Genomic DNA, 20,692 nt, shown 5'->3' on the forward strand with positions numbered 1-20,692 from the left:
TGTCATGGTTCTAAACGTCTGTGACTGTTAAATCACAAACAGTTCTGTGAATTTCTTCTTTATCATGTGGCTCTTAGTTGTCATAAATCTTCTATTTTGTCATCTTCACATTATTTGTTCATTATCAACATGGAAAAGACCATTCCCATCTCTCATACACGGAGAACATAATGGAATACACGGTTCAATGCGCGAGCGCCATACGGCGGCTCCGCACTCACACCGCACTGAATGGACTTAAAATGGCGTCAAATCCTTAGTTGTCAAATCCTTAGTTGTCGCTACTCTCTCTATAAAGGGACTCTAACCAAAACTGATCGATCTAATTTCTGAACTATACTCTAGTACCGAGACTGCTGTGAGATGTGGTGGTACCATCTCAGACTTATTTCCAGTTGTTACTGGAGTTCATCGGGGTGTGGACTGGCTCCCACACTTTTTAGCACTTGTATGGACTGGATTTTAGGGAGGATGTCAGAGAGACCAAGCTGTGGTGTATCATTTGGTCATGTGAAGGTCACTGACCTTTATTTCGCAGATGATTCAGTCATTTTAGCAGAGACGCCGATATCCTTATGGGGCCCTCGAGGTGCTGAACGAGGAGTCTGAGCCGCTGGGTTTACGGGTTTCCTGGATCAAAACTAAGATCCAGGCTTTCATTGACATCTTGGATGCTGCTGTCCTGTCTGTACCTGTTTGTGGTGAGGATGTTGAGGTCGTGGAGAGATTCACTTACCTTGGCAGTGATATTCATGTCTCTGCTGGCTGTGAGCCAGATGTCTATAGACGTCTGGGTCGGGCCTGGGGAGTCATGGATTTAGTGGATCATGGGGTGTGGCACTGCCGGTACCTGTGCGGGAGGATGAAAGTCCGAGTCTTCAGATCCTTGGTGCTTCCAGTCTTGCTCTATGGATGTGAGACTTGGACTCTGACGAGGGATCTGAGATGGAGACTTAACTCCTTTGGTACCAGGTCTCTTCGGAGAATCCTGGGCTATCGCTGGTCAGACTTTGTGTGCAACAAGCAGTTGCTGAAAGAGACGTACATGAGTTTTGTTACCTTCATAGTCCGTGAGCATCAGCTGCAGTTGTATGGACATGTGGCTCATTTCCCTGACACTGATCCTGCCTATCAGAGTCTCTCAGGGAGGGAGCCTCATGAGTGTAAGAGGCCGACCACGTGCCTTATGGTTGCAGCAGGTTGATCGGCATCTCAAAGAGATGGGGATGGGCCAGGCATCTGCCTTGCGGATGGCCAGATGGAGGCCTCTGGAGTACCGACGGAAAGTGGACGCAGCGACCCGCTGCTGCGGCACATGCTCCCATATCTGACCTTGACCGTTTTATTTAAGGGATAGTATTGTGAATTGTGAGATTAAGTGGGTGTAGGTGTGAAGCTTTTGTTTGTCATGGTAAAATGTGCGTATGGTATTTCATTTGTCACTCATTTTGGGGGACTACAATGGCGAGTGTCATGTTAAATGTTGATGCGATGGTCCATCTCGCAATGACATCACGGCCGGCTGAATTTTTTTTTCCCGCCTGTGTCAATTTGGCACTTACACCACTGCTGACAACTACAATACTGGACCCCAGTAACATTGCATGTCTCGCCCACAAGGATGAGTTGTAGACATTTCAGATTTTCAATACTGCACAGATTAGTACCCCTTCCCTGGGAGGAGTGAAACGGACCTTCAACCAGGGGAGGAATTGTCAGTTTGGCCACAATCCTAGGGCACAGGACAATCATTTGGAAAGGCAAAGAGGGGCTCATGAGTTTTAATAAGTATGTGCTGGCTTGCAGACAGGACGGGTGGGTGGCTTTACATTCCCACTGAAACGACTTGCATACATCCTGTGATGTGCACTGATGCTGGGATGCCCCCATCCCACCCTGTGAAGCAGTTCGTTGTCATGTCAGGTACCAAACCAGATGTGAGGAGCTCATTCAAGGTAAGTTTTACCTTTTGCTTAAAATCTCAGCCCAGTTATTTCACAGGCACAGCGATCCATCAATGTGTGTGCAGTCCCCCAGTTGGGCATTAAGCCAGGTGTCCCATCTGCAACCATTAGTTGGTGGATGTTGAACATGTCACGGTGTCTTTTGCGAAGAGTAAGAGAGCTATCACTGGCACCCTAAAGAATTACGAATTGCTGCCCCATCACTGGGAATTGTGATGGCAACGGCAAACCAACCACTGAAACTAATCATCCGTGCTGTGAGGCTGCTTAGGGAGCACTGACTCTGCCTTCAGGCAGAGCACCACAATTACGTTCCATGTTTAACCTCTGACCTCTGCTGACAGGCAAGAAAAAAACGATCATACATCAACAACAATGTGTGGTGGAGAAAAATCCATCAACACAGGAAGAACAAAAACGTTTAAATACAACAAAAGTCTTTCTTCATCCTGCATTACTCAGTTAAAGTAATACAATTGACAAACTTAACAAAGCATGGAGCTTGTAAACTCCCAAGCAAAAGAGCTGAATCCACAAGGTCAGGTTGTGGTTCTTTTTTTTTTTCTCACAGAACAATGAAAAACAGCCTTGACATGTCATACACTCAACACTCCTACAGGACATTAGGGCAACGGGATAGAAACATTGCCAAAAAGTTTCTTGGTATCCATGCACCTGGCAATGCGGGTACATCATGTACCGGATGCCCTGGACAAGCAATTCTGCGTGACCTAAGAAGTGCACTCCGTTCCCCTCCATACTGCTTCCCTCCGTACTGCTCGCCCTCCGCACCGCATCGCTCCTTCCGCATCGTTCCCCTCTGCACCGCTCCCCTCTACACCGCTCCCCTCTACACCGCTCCCCTCTACACCGCTCCCCTCTACACCGCTCCCTCCGTACCGCTCCCCTCCGCACCGTTCCCCTCCTTGATTTGTGACTTCAATGGTAATAAACGTCCCGCTGGTCAATGATAGTGTCTAACGCTGACCGTACTGTGACGATGTTATGCAATGGCACAATACGACATTGTCCATCTTATTTCTGCACTGGATTTACGGTGTTTTCCCACTCTCGGGTGCAAAGGGAGTAAAAGACTTGCTTGATACTAACCAGCAGTTCCTGCTCACTGTCATGAAACTTCAACTTTCACAAACCGAGATGACTATTCCCATGTAAGCTATGGCTCCAATAACATGGTGATTGCTACAGTTCATTCCTCATGTTGATGTGGTGTCTTCTTTATCATTTACAATAATAATAATAGTAATAATAATAATAATAATCGCACCCATGTATGAAGGAAGTGGATCAGTTCGGCATTTTTAATATGAAATACACAAAACCGAGAAATGAACAAAACCCATGAGAATTATTTGTGGGTCTGTTGGTCCATTGGGCCAAATTTTAATTGGTCTTCAAGACCTTGTAGCATACCTGCCTGCTGTACTGCTTCAACATAAGTTTGCCTTTCACCTTCAGGGTCCTCAGGGAGTTTTGGGTCATCTGGGTCCTCAGGGTCTTTTGTGTCTTAAAGGGTCTTCAAAGGTCGAAGAGGTCTCAGCAGTCTAAAGGGTCAGAAGGAATTACATTCCAATAGTCCATAATTAATTAATAGAGTACTTAACTGAGAAACACAAAAAGCATGACACACACGCACGCACGCACACACACACCATCCATTTTTAGTTGAAACACAGAGTGTGTTAAAGAGGTGGTTATTCTTCATTTTTGATGGAAAGAGTTCAACATTGAAGCGGCTTCACCATTTAAAAACAATAAGGCAAGTCCTCATCGAGGAAAAACCCATCAAGGACTTGAGCAAGTCCTCAAGTCCTCACTTTAAAATAGGAAATGTACATTTTACATTTAAATCAACAAACAAACAAATAGAATAAATTAATGAAATAAACAAACAATCGTATACCGGTACTTGCGAAATCAGTTGCTGCAACCTTGACTTTTTCACCTCAAGAACCATATAGTTTAGTGATCCAATATCCAAACCGTGTTCAAATTTCAAGTCAATCGGATGAAAATTGATGATTTTACACGACCTTGACCTTTTGATCTCAGAAACATTAGGCTTCTAGTTCTTCACTCGCTCGACCAGGTGATTAAGTTTCGTGAAGTTCGATGTAGAAGTGAGACATGCAGGTGACTGACACACAGACAGAATTAAAGACTCGACCGACCAACGCTCTTGGGAATCTTCGATTTCCTGACTAACAAACACAACAAACAAACTGTAGAAAGAGATATATATCTATATATTACTAAAACTCTCATCTTGTCTGAATGTATGTGTGTATATATGTATGTAGGGGAGAGGGGCAAGATGATCCCTGGGGCATGATGATCACCCCCCCCCCCGTCCCCTCTCTCACGACTCCAATAAAGCTCGCATTGGACAGTGGCGCCACTCAACGATAGCTCGATTAACTACAATTCCACTGTGGGAGGCGCATGACGAGAAAAAAACGCTGCGTTCGTTTTATCAGAAAAACATCATTTTCCTCCTGAAAAAGAAAATTTTCGAATCATAGGTGAATACGTATTATCTCTATGAATAAGTGTAGTAGGAATGGTATCTGTATAGAGGTAGATACGTAGATCATATGCCCATATTGTGTGTATGTTTTGCCTAGCTCATTGCTGTAGTTTATTAATGCCAGACGATTTTGTAAAAATGGTGGTGGTGGGGCAGGATGATCACTTGGTTGTGGGGGAAGTTGATCAGGTGATCAGATGACAATAATAATATTATTGAAGGAGACTTTGTAATTACAAAAATAGATGGGAAAAAAGCGTCATCAATTCTGTACATAGCGCGTGTAGAGGCAATCGACGACGATGGATACGAGGGAGTCTTTCTCCGCAAAGTACCTTCTCATATGAACTTCGATTGACCTACGTTCATCGTGGACGAGACAGATTGTGGGACTTTTTCCAAGGAGGACATCGTTAAAAAAAAACTACCTCCACCCGAATTTTTAAAGGGAAGCGAAAGAAAATCAAAGCAACTGGTATTCAAAATTGATCTGTCAGTCAGTGGGAGTTGCGAATTTAGACATGAAAACTGGAACACAAAGATAAATGACATTTAAATGGACGTTCGTATCCGGTTGTGTATGGGATAATGTTTTGGAAATATTATGTTGGTGTGCTAGATGGATATATGTATAAATGAAGAATTATTTTCCGTTCATTAAAATTCTAACACATCGCTTATTTAGACTGTCCTCATGTTTCATTAGGACCATGATCATCTTTTCCCATAGTGATGATCGACTTGCCCCAAGGGTGGGGCAAGTTGAGCATTTCGACCACAAATTTTGAATTGCCTTTTATAGACATTCAATGATCTCTAATATTCTCGAAATTGGGCAGTTACTTGGGGTGATAGATGGACTAACGAATGGCAATTGAATGGTGTTTGGCTGGCAAATCATCTGACGGCAAAACGGACAAAACCAAAAAAGGGACCATCTTGCCCCACTCTCCCCTATGTATGTATGTATGTATGTATGTATGTATGTATGTTCCCGAAATACAGCCAAAATGGTACACGATAGCACAAACATTTTCAGCCCACCTAACTCACCATTCACCTACGGTGTGCAGTATCAAGTTTCGTTGAAATCGGGCAACGAAAAAATTATTTAAAAAATCAATTCCCAATTCAGTGAAGTACTCTTCGGGAGAATTTGATCAATGCAAACAACCTCAGCGGTATAGTTCGCTGGAGCCATCTTATGATTTTTTTTTTTTAATGATTTTTTTTCTCAACCGGTCACAATGGGAACCCAACGGGTTCACAGCTCCTCCAGTAGATTATAAAAATATGGTATGTCGGTAGTGGTGATGTTAAGGCGAATATAAATAGATAAATAATTCAGGGTGGTGTGTCGAGTCGTGGTGGTGAGAGTTAAGTGTATAAAAATAAATAAATCAAAGTTGTGTGTTGGTCCTGGACATGGGAAAGTGTGTACAAGTAATAGTTGCCCACAGCAGATACAGGTTGGCGCATTTATATCTGACATATTTGTTATCATTTTGGTGGGAAAGAGTAAGGAGGAGAGGAGGAGATTGTGGCCATACTCTGTGCAGAGCGTTGGTGCTGCCTAAGCAGTCTCCTTGGCTATTGGGTACAATGCCAGACCCGGACGGGTCACCACTCCGACACAGTATACCAGCAAGTTGGCATTCATTTTGCCGACCTCGGAAGGATGACAGGTCGAGTTAACCCCACCTGGTATTAATTCAACAACTGAGTGGGATTTGAACTCAGGATCCAAGGATCCAAAGCCCACCACCCTGACCAATAAGCAATACCAGGCATCGGGCGTAGTAAGTAAGGGCGTCGTAGGTAAGGGTGTAGTAAGTAAGGGCGTAGTAAGTAAGGGCGTCGCTCACATACATTTTTTTCCGAGTGTGGCAGGAGATACTTGAAAGTTTTGAATGATGGAACTTGACCTCGAAACGAGTATTCACCTGCATGGATCGAAGGATTGAAGGCAAACATCACTGCAACCATTGCTCAAGATGTAGTGCATGCAATAATGAACAATATGCCGATTCATTTTTGGGAATGCAACAATTCCAACGGGCCCATTTGTCAGATGTAATGTTCAAGTAACTGCATTATGCCTCAGCATAATCACTGATCGGTTTACTTTCCAAAAGATGCTATAAGCAGGATTTATGTTTTTTTTTTTTTTTACAGCACTAATAAATGTGTCAGAGAGATATATATATATATATATATATATATATATATATATATATATATATATATATATATATATATATATATATACACATACATACATGATTATACGATCTAAAATCATGCACAGATCTATTTTTTTCATGTCAAATTCGTTTAACAACTCCCAACAATTCTAAATGGGATCCGATCCCAAAATCATTTGACATGCCTCATGCCCAGATATTGATGCATATAAATGCCAAATAGGAACGAGTGGAGACTCCGGATGGACGAACAGCACGCAAAACGTAACAGCTCAGCCGGCCTGGTTGGGGGCTCAAAAAACATCCCTCAATTCCTTGAGTCGTGTTGTAAATTTCACAATCCCCAGGTCGTGGAGTCGTGTTTTAAATCCCACAATTCCCAGGTAGTGGAGTTGTGTTTTCAATCTCCCAATTTCCAGGTAGTGGAGTTGTGTTTTAAATCCATCAATTCCCAGGTAATGGAGTTGTGTTTTCAATCTCCCAATTTCCAGGTAGTGGAGTTGTGTTTTAAATCCATCAATTCCCAGGTCGTGGAGTCGTGTTTTAAATCCCACAATTCCCAGGTAGTGGAGTCGTGTTTTAAATCCCACAATTCCCAGGTCGTGGAATCGTGTTTTAAATCCCACAATTCCCAGGTAGTGGAGTTGTGTTTTCAATCTCCCAATTTCCAGGTAGTGGAGTTGTGTTTTAAATCCATCAATTCCCAGGTAGTGGAGTTGTGTTTTCAATCTCCCAATTTCCAGGTAGTGGAGTTGTGTTTTAAATCCATCAATTCCCAGGTCGTGGAGTCGTGTTTTAAATCCCACAATTCCCAGGTAGTGGAGTCGTGTTTTAAATCCCACAATTCCCAGGTAGTGGAGTTGTGTTTTAAATCCCACAATTCCCAGGTAGTGGAGTCGTGTTTTAAATCCATCAATTCCCAAGTAGTGGTGAGGTAAATAATTTTAAGGAAGGGGGGTGGGAGAGCGAGGAAGGAGAGCGAGGAAAATAATTCCTCTGGCGACTTCATCTGCGGAGGCATAAAAATGACTCCTTTCCAACAAGGGTAATATAGAATGAACTCAATTTCTGACTTACCTGAAAAAATCCATGATTTGGAAAGATGTGTTACAGAACTTCAACTCTTCTTCTTCTTCTCTCGGCTACTCCCGTTAGGGGTCGCCACAGCGGATCATCCGTTATGATCCACATAGTGATTTGGCACAGGTTTTACGCCGGATGCCCTTCCTGACGCAACCCTGGTCGCCTCTTACGACACAGGGATATGGTACACCTATTCTAACCGGGGCATACACCGGGCCCAGTACACTGGTACTCACTTCGCCGACCTCGGAAGGATGGCAGGCTGAGTCAACGTCCTGGTGTGTATTAATTCAAGCGGCCAACGAGGATGAACTCAGGACCTTTTGGATCCCAAGCTGCTACCCTAACCACTACGCCAACACCAGGCTTGTTACAGGACTTCAACATGGTACACAAATGATGTCAATCATAGAGAAGGCCTCCACGAGAAAATGAATAAAGCAAAGACAGAACTTAAGATTTTAAAAGTATATATTCAAACTCAAACATTCAAACCTCCTTTTAATTTACAAAAGGCAACATTATTTTGAAGGAGGCAGGTCGGACTCCACACATAGCTTCGAGTATTTGATTAGATTTTACATCATCGTTCACAAACAAAGGGGATTTCTGAACAACCAAGCTGCTCAGGTCCAAGGATACATGCTGTAACATCGAATGTCTTGTACCAGCTACGAAAGATCACTTCCCCTTACAACGAGGAGAGCACCTACGAGATCACCCATTGATGACAGGTGTACGTGTTAATCAGAAAAATCATTGCTTTCAATTTGTATTCAATGAAAGCACCTTGTGAAAGTCTGAGGGAAGATGCTCCTTCAACGTCGATCGATGCTAACAATTTCACATTGGAGGAGATTACAAACAGACAGACATAATATTGGCTCCAAGGTATGCTCTTTTAGTGCTGTGTTTGGCGCAGTGCAATTTGCAAAATGTGCAACTTACTTAGAGTAATTACATTTTTACACAAATATACATGATAAAGGCAAATACCCTCTCCCATCACCAACCTTTCCTTTGAACCATGTAAATATCTTCCTCACTTCAATAAGATATTTATACATATATACGTACATCTGAATTTAAGGAGTGCAAAACATGTTGAGAAAGGAGTTCAGAAATCTCAGTTGTAGAGACCGATGACTGATATCATTTTTTGTTTGTTGATGACAGACAACCTGCCAGTAGCAGCCACCTACCAACCACGCCCTCCTCCCAAACCCCAAACCCCACCCCATTCATCACCAACTTTTCTTCTTGCAACTATCATCCTACAAACCTTTTCATCATCTTTTAATGTTGGGGAAAAACAAACACTCTCATTCAGAGCAGATCCAGGTTTAAAATGGTTTCCACTCGATGGGCCTGCTGCGGTAGCTAATGGGCAAAACGGGGATCTGATGCAAATGACGGACATCCTGCCGGTTCGTCTCCATTGTGCGTTGAAGAGAAGTCATGAAAAGCAACGAGGAGAACCATCTCAGCTTACAGTGAGGTCCTGGTCTGAGAAACACTCATTAAAAACAATTTACTGACACAGAATGACACCTAGTGGACAACCTTGTCCATACAAACTATTTACATCAAGATATAATGTAGAATTTGACATCAGAATGTGTTGAGCTATTGTGGAGAAATTAAGCAACGATTAAGGCCAGATTAAGGTTAAATGTAGATCATTTCAATTTCTATATTTCTGGGGGGGGGGGCATGGTGAGGGTGGGTTGGTCAATGCCAGAGCGGTATATCAAGGCATTAATTTATTCTTTTTGCAGGAACGGAGTAATCTCCATATTACAACTTTGTGATACAATGACCAATCTATAGAACAAATGTGTTTGTGAAATGAGACCCTACTGTACCAGAGACACGTCGAGCACACAGAATGGGGCACGGCATGTAGGGCAAGGCGCTCGGCCACTAAGCCAACGTTCCGGCCGCTGTTGGTCCTGCCGACTGGCAAACCACCGACCCATGCAGGCCAAGCACCACATGGGTCGGCATCTGCACATCTCGCATTCACCAGCCGCTGACGCACCGCAGCGATGGAACAGTTTAACATTAGCTGGGCCCTGCATGCACCCAATGCATGGCTCGACTTCCTAAAGAGTAGAACAAAAAAAAAATACGTGCACGCAGGTCATCCATAACTGCATGGATAATTTTAATCTAAGCAAATGCCAATATTACCGTTCTCTTTTAGTGACAAGGTAGGAGTTGCAGTACATTAATTTAGGCAATGGCATGGATCGGAAGGATTTATATAAATAACGCGATGAGAAAGTGTTTCTGACATGAAACGTCACAGGATTAGATCTCTGTTCTGGGACATTGAAGGGAATTAAAATCAAGTGATTTTGTTTGTGAGTGTATTGTGAACAGTCGGTTACGATTGGTAAAAGCCATTCTACAGATTCAGGAAGAGAATTTGGAACAAAGCTGTCATGCACACCCATAGACAACTGAAAAAAAAACCGTCACTTCTATCAGGGACATACGTGACTGCGTCTACCTTGTTCAGCAGAATTGGTATCGAATGAAGACTCCATGCATGTTCAACTCTGTGAAAAGCCCTTTAATGACCATCATTTCAAGGATGAGAGTATGAAAGATATTTCATCAAGTATATGGGGGATACCCCTCATCAGTGGTGATGTAAATCGTCGCCATGCTAATTGGCTGGGTGGTGGTACCCTTCTCACCAGCCATGGCACTGCTGCAAAGGACTTCTGTGACTCCCAGTTCTGACTCAATCTGTGAACTTTCTCACCTAGATTTCTCCCAATGTCAAATCCTCCTTTCTCTGGATTTAGTGATGACAAACTTCCCCGCAAATGTCTCCTGCTCTTCCTCTGCTACAATTGGCTTATCTGATCATGTGCTTGTGAAGGAAAGAAGCATGTGCAAAAGAACTGACCCTACAAATGCATGTTTCCTTCCTTCCTTCCTCAGTGACAAATTTGAAATAACATCAGCTGCATTAACCGAAACTGTCATATTGTCCTCCTCTCTACTTCAAAGTGTTGCTTAAGAGTGCCTATACCACCTTTGTGTTACTATTTGGCATCCTTTTGTGTGCAAACACAGGTTTGGATCCCAATGGAAAGGGATTTTACCTTCGGGGTCTTCCCCTCACCCGCAATGGGTCGCCATGTATGTCCTGCCGATTGTAAAACGAACTGGTGATATCTCTTCGAGAATTGTACATATGATTTTACTTACCGATGTTTGACTGCACCATTTTAGTGTTTTAAATGCCGCATCATGTCCCTTTAGGATGGCCGATGAAGATTTATGGCATGCCTACGTTGATTGTGCAAGAATGACCCCACTTTTTGCTTTATAATCACAATTGTGCTGTCACATGAATATTTATTTTTCTTTACGCACTTTTATTTTTGATTTACCGTTGAATTCTAAAAATACTGTAGAACCCGCTCTTACAAGTTTTCTAATAACCTAAGGGAGATTAGCAATCGTACGAAAATACGCAATATGTCTGTATGTTTGTATGTCTGTGTGTATGTCTGTGTGTATGTCTGTCTTTTTGACCCCGATATATTCGGTCATTATTTATCCAAACTCAACCAAACTTGACAGGAGGACTAAGGGTCACATGATGGAGGTTGTAGCAACTTCCAAGGGGGTTTTCCACCTCGGGTGAAATCCGTGTAAAGGTGTACGGTGGCCTGCAAAAGTATTTATCCCCCTTCTCCAAAGTTTTCACATTTAGATTCCACCTGAACTTATTTTATGATGCCTTCAAATCAAACTTAATGTTAAGAGTCTTCACAAACTACTCCAAAGTGATGAAGCTACAAAAAATGCAGGTAAAATGTGAATAAGCTAGATTAACAGAGAAAATATCCCGGCGGAAGACTGACTGTTATTTTGAATCCCAAAATCTGAGGAATCCCAAAAGATGAGGGGTTAGGATAGGAAGGCCATGGCCCCACTTCCAGGGAAGATATGGCCATGGGGAGTACAACTTAAGGTTAGGGCATGGTCACGACACTGCCATGCCAGTTTGGTCTGGATCCGGTTGTCAGTTTCTGAGAAGATTTTTGAATGAAATACCAATATTTGGATGAAACCCCCCCTTTTACCCTATTAAATGAAAGGAATTGGATGGGGAGCACAACTCCATGAGACCTTACTGTCCTGATGCATCACACCAAATTTGGTCCACATTGGTCAGGTAGTTTGCGAGGAGAAAATGTTTTAGTCAAATGATAATGGATGTACGGACGGATGGACGGACAGACGTCAGATCCACTCTATGAACTTATTTCGGAGAAATAACTTAAACATAGGGGCAATACCCCTGGACGCTCACTTGGTAGCGGCTAAAGAAGAAAACCAGGGAACCACTGGTAGGCATGGATGACCCACATAATATGGAATGGAGAAGAAAGTAAATACCTACGGAATTTTTTTAATGCCATGAGCAAATGTTTGTACATCACGGGTGACGAAGGTGGTTGTGAAGTTTCATCAGAATTGTGTATGTAGTTTCTGAGAAGAAAGGAAATACATATTTTAGGGAGCAACCCCCCCCCCCCACGTAGACCCCTTTAGAAGGCAATTTTTTTTAAACGGTGTGAACAATCTTTGGTACATCACAGGTGATGAGGGTGGTGGTCGACAGTGAGCCTTGTTCAAAAATAATAATAATTTTTTTTTTTAATCAAAAAGAACCCAGATCAAAAAAAATGAAATAACCCTGGCTGCCAGACCATGCATCTGATCAAGTTGAAATTTAAAACATGTATTCCCCATCACTACTAGATCATAAATCTGAAGTTTCACATCGATTGATTAAGCGGTTCCAGAGAAAACATTATTTAATATTTTTCTTCAATCCAATATGGCTACCAAACCATGCGACCTTTCAATTATTACTTCAACTTGTACACCAAAGGCTTGGGGAACATTTGTGTGAAATTTCCCCTTGATCTGTCCAGCCATTCTGGAGATGATGATTTTTATAGGATTTAGGGTAAATCCAATATGGCTGCCAAACCATGTGACCTATGACCTAATATGTGTGAACCTTTTCTTCCTCGTGGATAGGCGGCTCATAAGTGTAAAGTTTTGCCTCAATTTAGTCTCCCAGAAGTAAAAAAAAATATTATAAACCATAAACATGTATGATTACCTTTTAAAACAATCGCTGCTGCTGTTAACACTAAACAAACAAAAATCTGAAGGAATCCCAACATCCTTGAGGCATTCTATGCTTATCGCATCCCACCAGAGACTAATGGACTTGAGCCTAGATCTACTCTAATCTATATACCCCAAAGGATAACAACATGACCTTCCTGTCACTCCGTAGGGAGTGCATGTACTCATTTATAAAACAAGGAAAGCTAAACTTCTTGCAAACTGTGATACCGACTTCAATGTTCTAACAATTATTAAGGTCCAAGTCCCACTCGCTCCCGTGAGTGGGTGAGGCCAGGCTCCTCCCTTCTCCCCCCCCCTTTGTAATTAGTGCCCCAAGCAGTTACCCCCTCCACCTCCACCACCCCCTTGCACAAGACCGATCTTCCCAAGCTGTCTCAGAGCATACGGTGCCAGTCTTCCTACACGTGCCCATGCCAGCAACCCCGAGTGAACAATGGGCAGGACCTCTGCTATGTGAGACTCATCGGAAGGACGCTTCGTGGCAAGGTCTCAGGACGTGGACTCGAGCACCACCAACCAGGAGAGGGCCAACGAAGTCCCGTTAATTAGAACCGAGTCAAGAGACCAACTCCTTGAGGGCAAATGCTCTCACCCAATATCCGAAGACCATCGCCCGATGATGCATATCCGTCCGAAGGCGCGTAGTTGCAGGAAGCTCCATCAGCTGCCCAACAGATGACCAATCGAGAGTCACCGGGAAGCGGGGAGAGGGGGCGGATCCTAAAAGGAACTCCCCCCCCCCCCCAAAGGAGCTCTTGTGGAACCCAGCGCACCACAAAGCTCTCCTCAAGGAAGGTTGCATGGTACGCTGCCATGAGGTGCTTGCCCTTTAAGAACGGGCTGCAGCAATCGGCGACCAGGCACTTGGAGGCCTGCACCATGTGGGTTCCAAGCGGCAACCAAATCATCACCGCAGATCTGGAAAGGTTTGGCTGCAAAGAGGCCGCGGGGGTCCCTGATGACATCGGGATCGGGAACATCGTGGAGTGCTGAACATCTAGGGGCACGTCTGGTGGCTCATCCACTCCGTGTGGCCGTTGCTGCCCACCATAGATGGATGGCACATAACACACTCCATGAAAGCTGGAGACACACGAGGATCCCCCGCTTCATGAGTGTGCTTTCTCCATTTAACGTTACCAGCTGTTCCCCAAGTGCGAGGCGGCTGACCTCAGCCATTCAAATTAGAAGGCCGAGACCATGGATGAGGCCCTCCCACATCACACAAACCAAATTGTGAGGGAGGAGGTCAGTCGGCAGCAGTCAGGTCGGCATACAACAACTGCCGTGGACAGGACAGCGGAAACAGAAACAGACTTGACGGCACCATCGTGTTCTCCCTGCAACACCTGCGCCAGTGCCGGGTTTTTCCGCATCGCGGCAAGAACCTGGTAGCGACAAACATACAGGAGTGCAACGAAGGATCCAGGGATATGATTTTACTTTCTCCACTTTTCCCTCCACCCTCCTATCCCTCTCCACTATACCCTCTGTTTCACTTCTCAAAATATTTTTTTTAAAACAATAAAAAAACACCTTTATCTCACTCACATTATACTCCACGTAACCAGGTGACTTCCTGACACGACTTTTCTTCCTCCTTCTTCTGCCGATCGACCATCTACTACTTTTCCCAACCCACATTCACCAAAAGGGTGGAGGAGCTCCTTGTGAGCCAACGGCCATCCATATCTAGTGCCCAACTGTGTCTGCGGACGTCCTCCTGCAGTTGGGTCACTTCTTATTAGGAGGTTGGTGGCAGGATTTGCACTCCGGCCACCGTAAAACCCTTCATTCCGCAAAACGCAAAAACGCAAAAAAATCTGAAAACCCACTCCGTGGGAGTACCTCCTGTGCAGCTTCCCTTCGCAGGGCAGCTCACCGGATGACGGGATTGGGGCAAAGCCTTCGGGACCCCCAATCTTTGATAGGAGGGAAACCACGGGGTAACATCCCTGGGTCAGATTGCGGGAGAGTGTGTCGGAGTGGTGCTGAGGTGTCGTCCACCAGACGGCGGTCTCCTTGGGTTAACCTGAGGCGGTCCCTTCGGGTGGGTGCCTGGAATGTCCTATCCCTAAGAGAGGATGATCACCTGTCTCTGTTATCATCTGAGCTCAAGCGTTTGGACATCGGGATTGCAGCTCTCTCTGAGGTTCGGAGACCGGATTGCGGCGAGATAATGGTGGGTGGTTACACCTACTATTGGTCTGGTCGCTCTGATGGTTACCATACCCAAGGAGTTGCTGTAGCTGTGTCCAATAAGCTGACCCCAATGATAATTGAGGTAACACCGGTCAACGAGCGTATTATGAGATTAAGGATTCGTCACTCCTTATGTGTCATTTCCCTGGTCTCTGTTTATGCTCCGACTAAGGCGAGTGATCTCACCGTGAAGGATGCATTCTACGCCACACTCGAGTCTGTGGTTGATCAGTGCCCCAGACGAGATACACTTCTAGTCTTGGGGGATTTCAATGCATCGACTGGAACTGATAGGGACGGTTATGAGGTGTGTGTTGGTCCCCATGGGTCAGGAACTATGAACCAGAATAGCACTAAGTTCCTTGACTTTGCAAGAAGTCATGGACTTAGGGTGGCTGGTTCATGGTTTCAGCGCCCACAAGCTCATCGCTGGACTTGGTATTCCAACGCTGGCAGTGTGGCAAAGGAGATTGACCATGTCCTCATTGACTGTCGTTGGAGGATGATCCAGAACTGCAGGGTCTACCGGAGTGCTCAGTTCCTCAATACTGACCACAGGCTTGTTGTAGCAACTCTAAAGCTGCACCTAAATCCTGGAGAATGGTACCATCCCAGCCGAGGCTGGATGTTGCCAAGCTCAGGGATGAGAGAGTAGCTGAGGAGTTTGCGAACAGGCTGAGTGGACACTTGGGGGGTCTGGGTGCTTTGGGGGGGCCTGAAGAGTTGTGGAGCGCCTTCAAGACCACCGTCCTTGATGTTGCCGGTGGATGCCTTGGAGCTCACCGCAGGGCAAAGAAGAATTTTGTCTCTCAAGGGACACTGGATACCATTGACCAGAGTCGCAGGGCCAGGCTGAATGGCAGAGCTGAGCTGTTCAGGGAGCTGAGGCGTAAAACTGTACGTGCACTGAGGGTGGACAAGGAGGCCTATGTGCGAGGAATCTGTGAGGGGTAGAGCATCACCTGTGGACAGGTGATTCTCGTCCCGCTTACAGGGGAATTCGCGCATTACGTTCATCCAAGCCCATCCCTCGGAGCACTACAGTTCGAGCAGAGAGTGGTAGGCTCTTGACAGAGGAGTCTGAAGTGAAGGCCCGCTGGGCCGGTTACTTTGAGCGGTTGTACCAGGCTGATCCCCCAACTGTCGAGTTGGACGTCAAGGGTGTTACAATCCCTGTTGCTGACCCTCGAATCAACTGTGGTCCACCTACGCTTGTGGAAACACGGGCTGCGGTGAACCAGTTGAAACGGGGCAAAGCTCCAGGGATCTGTGGCATCCATGCCGAACTTCTCAAGGCTGGTGGAAATGCTGCACTCGTGTCGTTGCATGCAGTTTTGTGCTCTGCCTGGAACACAGGCATCATCCCAACTGACTGGATAAGGGGCCTTGTTGTCCCTCTCTGGAAAGGGAAGGGTGATCGCCAAGACTGCAACAACTACCGAGGGGTGACGCTGCTCTCAGTGCCGGGCAAGGTCTTTGCTCGGATAATTCTCGATAGGGTTCGCCACCATCTGCTTGAGCACCAGCGTCCAGAGCAGTCAGGCTTTACACCAAAGAGGTCAACGATTGACCGTATCCTTGCACTTCGTGTCCTCACCGAACGCAGACGAGAGTTTCGGCAGGGGCTGCTTGCAGCCTATGTTGATCTCTGTAAAGCGTTCGATTCAGTGAATCGGGATGTCCTCTGGAGGATTCTTGGTCTTCGTGGGGTGCCACCAAAACTGATCGATCTGATGTCTGAACTCTACTCTGGTACTGAGAGTGCTGTGAAGTGTGGTGGTACCATCTCTGACTTATTTCCAGTTGTTACTGGAGTTCGTCAGGGATGTGTACTTGCCCCCACACTTTTCAGCACTTGTATGGACTGGATTCTAGGGAGGATGTCGGAGAGATCAAGTTGCGGTGCGTCATTTGGGAATGTCAAGATCTCGGACCTTGACTTTGCAGATGATGCAGTCATCTTTGCGGAGACTTTAGACATCCTCTTGGGGGCCCTCGAGGTGCTGAATGAGGAGTCGGAGCCGTTGGGATTTTGGGTTTCTTGGGTCAAAACTAAGATCCAGGTTTTCGGTGACATCTTGGATGCTGCTGTCCTGTCTGTGTCTGTTTGTGGTGAGGATGTTGAGGTCGTGGAGAGATTCACTTACCTTGGCAGTGATATTCATGTCTCTGCTGGCTGCGAGTCAGAGGTCAATAGACGTCTGGGTCGGGCCTGGGGAGTCATGGATTCACTGGATCATGGGGTGTGGCGCTGCCGGTACCTGTGCGGGAGGACGAAAGTCCGAGTCTTCAGGTCCTTGGTACTTCCAGTCTTGCTGTATGGGTGCGAGACTTGGACTCTGACCAAGGATCTGAGACGGAGACTTAATTCCTTTGGTACCAGGTCTCTTCGGAGAATCCTTGGCTATCGCTGGTCGGATTTTGTATCCAACGAGCGGTTGCTGAGAGAGACTCTGAGAGGTTGCTGAGAGATGATGAGATTTGTTACCTGCATAGTCCGTGAGCGTCAGTTGCGGCTGTATGGACATGTGGCTCGTTTTCCTGACGCTGATCCTGCTCACCAGATTCTCTCAGCGAGGGAGTCTCATGAGTGGAGGAGGCCAGTGGGTCGACCACGTGCCTCATGGTTGCAACAGGTTGACCATCATCTCAAGGAGATGGGGATGGGCCTGGCATCTGCCTGGGGGATGGCCAGACGGAGGCCCCTGGAGTACCGGCGGAAAGTGGACGCAGCGACGTGCTGTTCTGGCACATGCTCCCATACCTGACCTGATTCACCAAACACCTTCACGATTTTTTCCTTACCCTTTCTTTTACCTAATCTTACCCAATCTTTAAAAAAAAAAAAAGAAAACAAAAGAAATATTTATTATTTTAATCTCTCAAAATAAATTCCACCTCCTGTAAGCACGTGTTTCTCCTCCCCCTCTTCTTCTTCCTGTAACTTTCGTCGAACCAGCTTCCTTCTGCGATCCAAATTCACCAACACCTCCACGATTTTTCTTCAACTTTTCCTTTTACTAATTTTCGGCAAACCTTCTCAAAAACGTTTTAAAAAACGGTCCCTTAAAATGATCCAACTTTCTCTTTCACACGTGTGGTTCTCAGTTTGGTATCATAATTCAATACTATTCTTCTTCTTTAAAAGGCTGTTTTCAAGAAGAACTTTCCTTCATCCCATAATCCCATTATTTCAAGAAGACCTTTCCTTCATCCCATATATAAAAAGTCCCACTGTTACAACGTTTCTTTTCTCAATTATCTTAATTCTCCTTTATTACATCCCTCACGTAGTCTTTGATCACATCTCCAACTTGAGAATTAAAAAAAAAATCCCACTTTGCAATGCATGTTGGTGTTCCATCAATCATCATTTTTTCTCCTGCACCTTGGCCATGCCTACTCTCGGCTCCCCTCCCTCTCGAAGCAACTTTCGCACTCTCCCCCCTCCAAGCTTCCCTCACACCTTTCTCAAAAACTCCCCCCTCACCCTTCTCCCTCAACTCTCCCCTGTCCCTCCAATTTTCACTCTCACTCCTCGTTCCCAAGGTTGCCCCACCTCACATCCGCAAAGGTGCCTCCTTCCCCCACCCTCTCTCTTCCATCGCTTCACTCCACCTCCTCCAATCTTCAACTGCCCTCTGCCCCCTCTCTTATTACTCCCCATTGTACCTCAACCCATCACCACCGAGGCTTTTATCCTCCTCATCCAGTCCTCTCTCTAAGCTCTTCAGCAATCCCCCACACTCTTTCAATAACTCCCTCGTCCTACCCTCCACTCCCCTGCACCTAAAACCTCCTCCCCACCCTCTTCCTTAACAGTGTGGACCTCAAACATCCAGGGCCTTCACTCAAACCTGACAATTTTCCATACAGGTTGCGACTGACAAACCAGACATAAACTGCTTAAAATAAACTTTCCTCCTCCAAGACATCTCTGACTCCCGAGTATCTCTCCCTGGTTACTCCCTCCTCTGGTATGACAGACCTGAGCCTTGTCCTGGTGGAGGAGTTGCTCTCTTCATCAGAGACTCTATTCCTCACTCTCCATGCACTGCCCTCACTCCCCACACCCCCAGGAATACCTCTGGCTACGGCTTGCCCTCCACTCCCACCTCATGTTTATTTGTGTACTGCACCGTCCACCAAACAGTGATGACTCCTTTTACATCTCGCTATCCTAAAACACAGACCAACTTCTATCCTCTCATCCTAACTATCTCTTCCTTCCTCATATGTGGTGACTTCAACTGTCATCATGCCAGTTTGCTGGGTGTGGGTTCCTCTCCAACCTGTCATGGCACTTCAGCAAAAGACTTCTGCAACTCATTGGGACTGACACAATCGATCAATTTCCCGACCCGGATCTCAACAACGGTGCTCCATCTCTTCTGGACCTGACTTTGACCAATTTCCCTGAAAATATCTGCTGTTCTTCCTCCACTCCAATCAGTTCATCTGACCACGTGCTTGTCAAAGTAAACATCTTTCTGGCTGCTATTAGAGAACCACCTCAGCGCCGTAGAGTCTGGTATTTCACTCAGGCCAACTGGCAGGGACTTCAAGCAGCCATCAAACTTCTAGACTAGTCTCCCATCTCTATTTCCTCCACCAACAACTTGGCTTGGGCATTCTTTCAAGGAAACTTGCGTTCTCTCATCTTCAGTTGTCCTACCCTTCCTCCCGCCCATGGTACACTTAAGCTTGTGGCGAGGCATCCTGAAATCCTGAAAATATGACATCCTGAAAAACAAACAAAAAAAAAGAAACTTGCCTTTTCCTCATGGAAGGCTAATCTCTCCTGAAGGGAATCTCAGTTCCTTCCACAAAGCTTGGAACAAGTGTGTTTCTACCCTCAGCAGAGCCAGAAAACAACATCTTTCTAATCTCAAGCCTGAACTCTCAAACCTGTCTGCCTCCTCCAAATCCTGGTGGCATCTAGTTAAGTCTGTTTCTCGTGAATGTTCCCCCTCCATCACCTCAATTACCTCAAATAGCCGCACTGCTGAAACCGCACGTGAAAAGGCTGAATGCCTAAACTCGGTGTTTGCATCAAAATCTTGTGTCCGAAACCCATCGCTTTCTGTACTCACCTTATTCAATGGCATCCAACTGTCCCTGATATCTGTATCCTTTTATTCTGGCAAGGTGGAGAGCTTGCTGTCAAACCTTGACTCAGATTCTGCAACTCATCCAGACGGCATCAGCCCACGTGTCCTAAAAACCTGCTCTGCTGCTCTTGCTCACCCTCCCTCTGTTCTATTCACCCTCTCATTTGCTCAAGGTCATCTGCCATCTGCTTGGAAATCAGAAAACATTACCGCTCTGCACAAAAAAGGTACAAAAACAGATCCCTGCAACTACAGACCAATCAGCCTTCGCCCAATCATCAGCAAGGTTATGGAATCCATCATCGCTTCCGACATTAAATCCTTCCTCTTCTCCAATGACTTGATTTCCAATCATCAATGTGGAATCAGACCAGGTCACTCTACCCT

The 20,692-nt window shown here is 45.5% G+C and overlaps 1 protein-coding gene across 13 annotated transcripts in view; it reads right to left on the reverse strand.

Moving 5' to 3' along the window:
• The window catches only part of TMEM129 (transmembrane protein 129, E3 ubiquitin ligase), a 62,754-nt gene that overhangs the window by 18,165 nt on the left and 23,897 nt on the right, over positions 1 to 20,692 (reverse strand). For 4 of the 13 annotated variants that reach the window (XR_015050175.1, XR_015050174.1, XR_015050172.1 and 1 more), the window contains exons 5-7: positions 9,665 to 9,904; positions 6,382 to 6,455; positions 3,399 to 3,529 (exon numbers count right to left, since the gene is read on the reverse strand). Coding sequence is in view for 6 of the 13 variants with exons in the window: in XM_085849238.1 (XP_085705364.1) it covers positions 6,249 to 6,455; positions 9,665 to 9,904 (447 nt within the window). In the remaining 7 variants the exon portion in view is untranslated. The other 9 variants (XM_085849242.1, XM_085849237.1, XR_015050173.1 and 6 more) reach the window with 8 other exon arrangements.

This window comes from Eptatretus burgeri, chromosome 12 (genome assembly GCF_056783735.1).
Source record: "Eptatretus burgeri isolate ZD-2024b chromosome 12, Ebu_testis_v1, whole genome shotgun sequence".
Classification (NCBI taxonomy): Eukaryota; Metazoa; Chordata; class Myxini; order Myxiniformes; family Myxinidae; genus Eptatretus; species Eptatretus burgeri.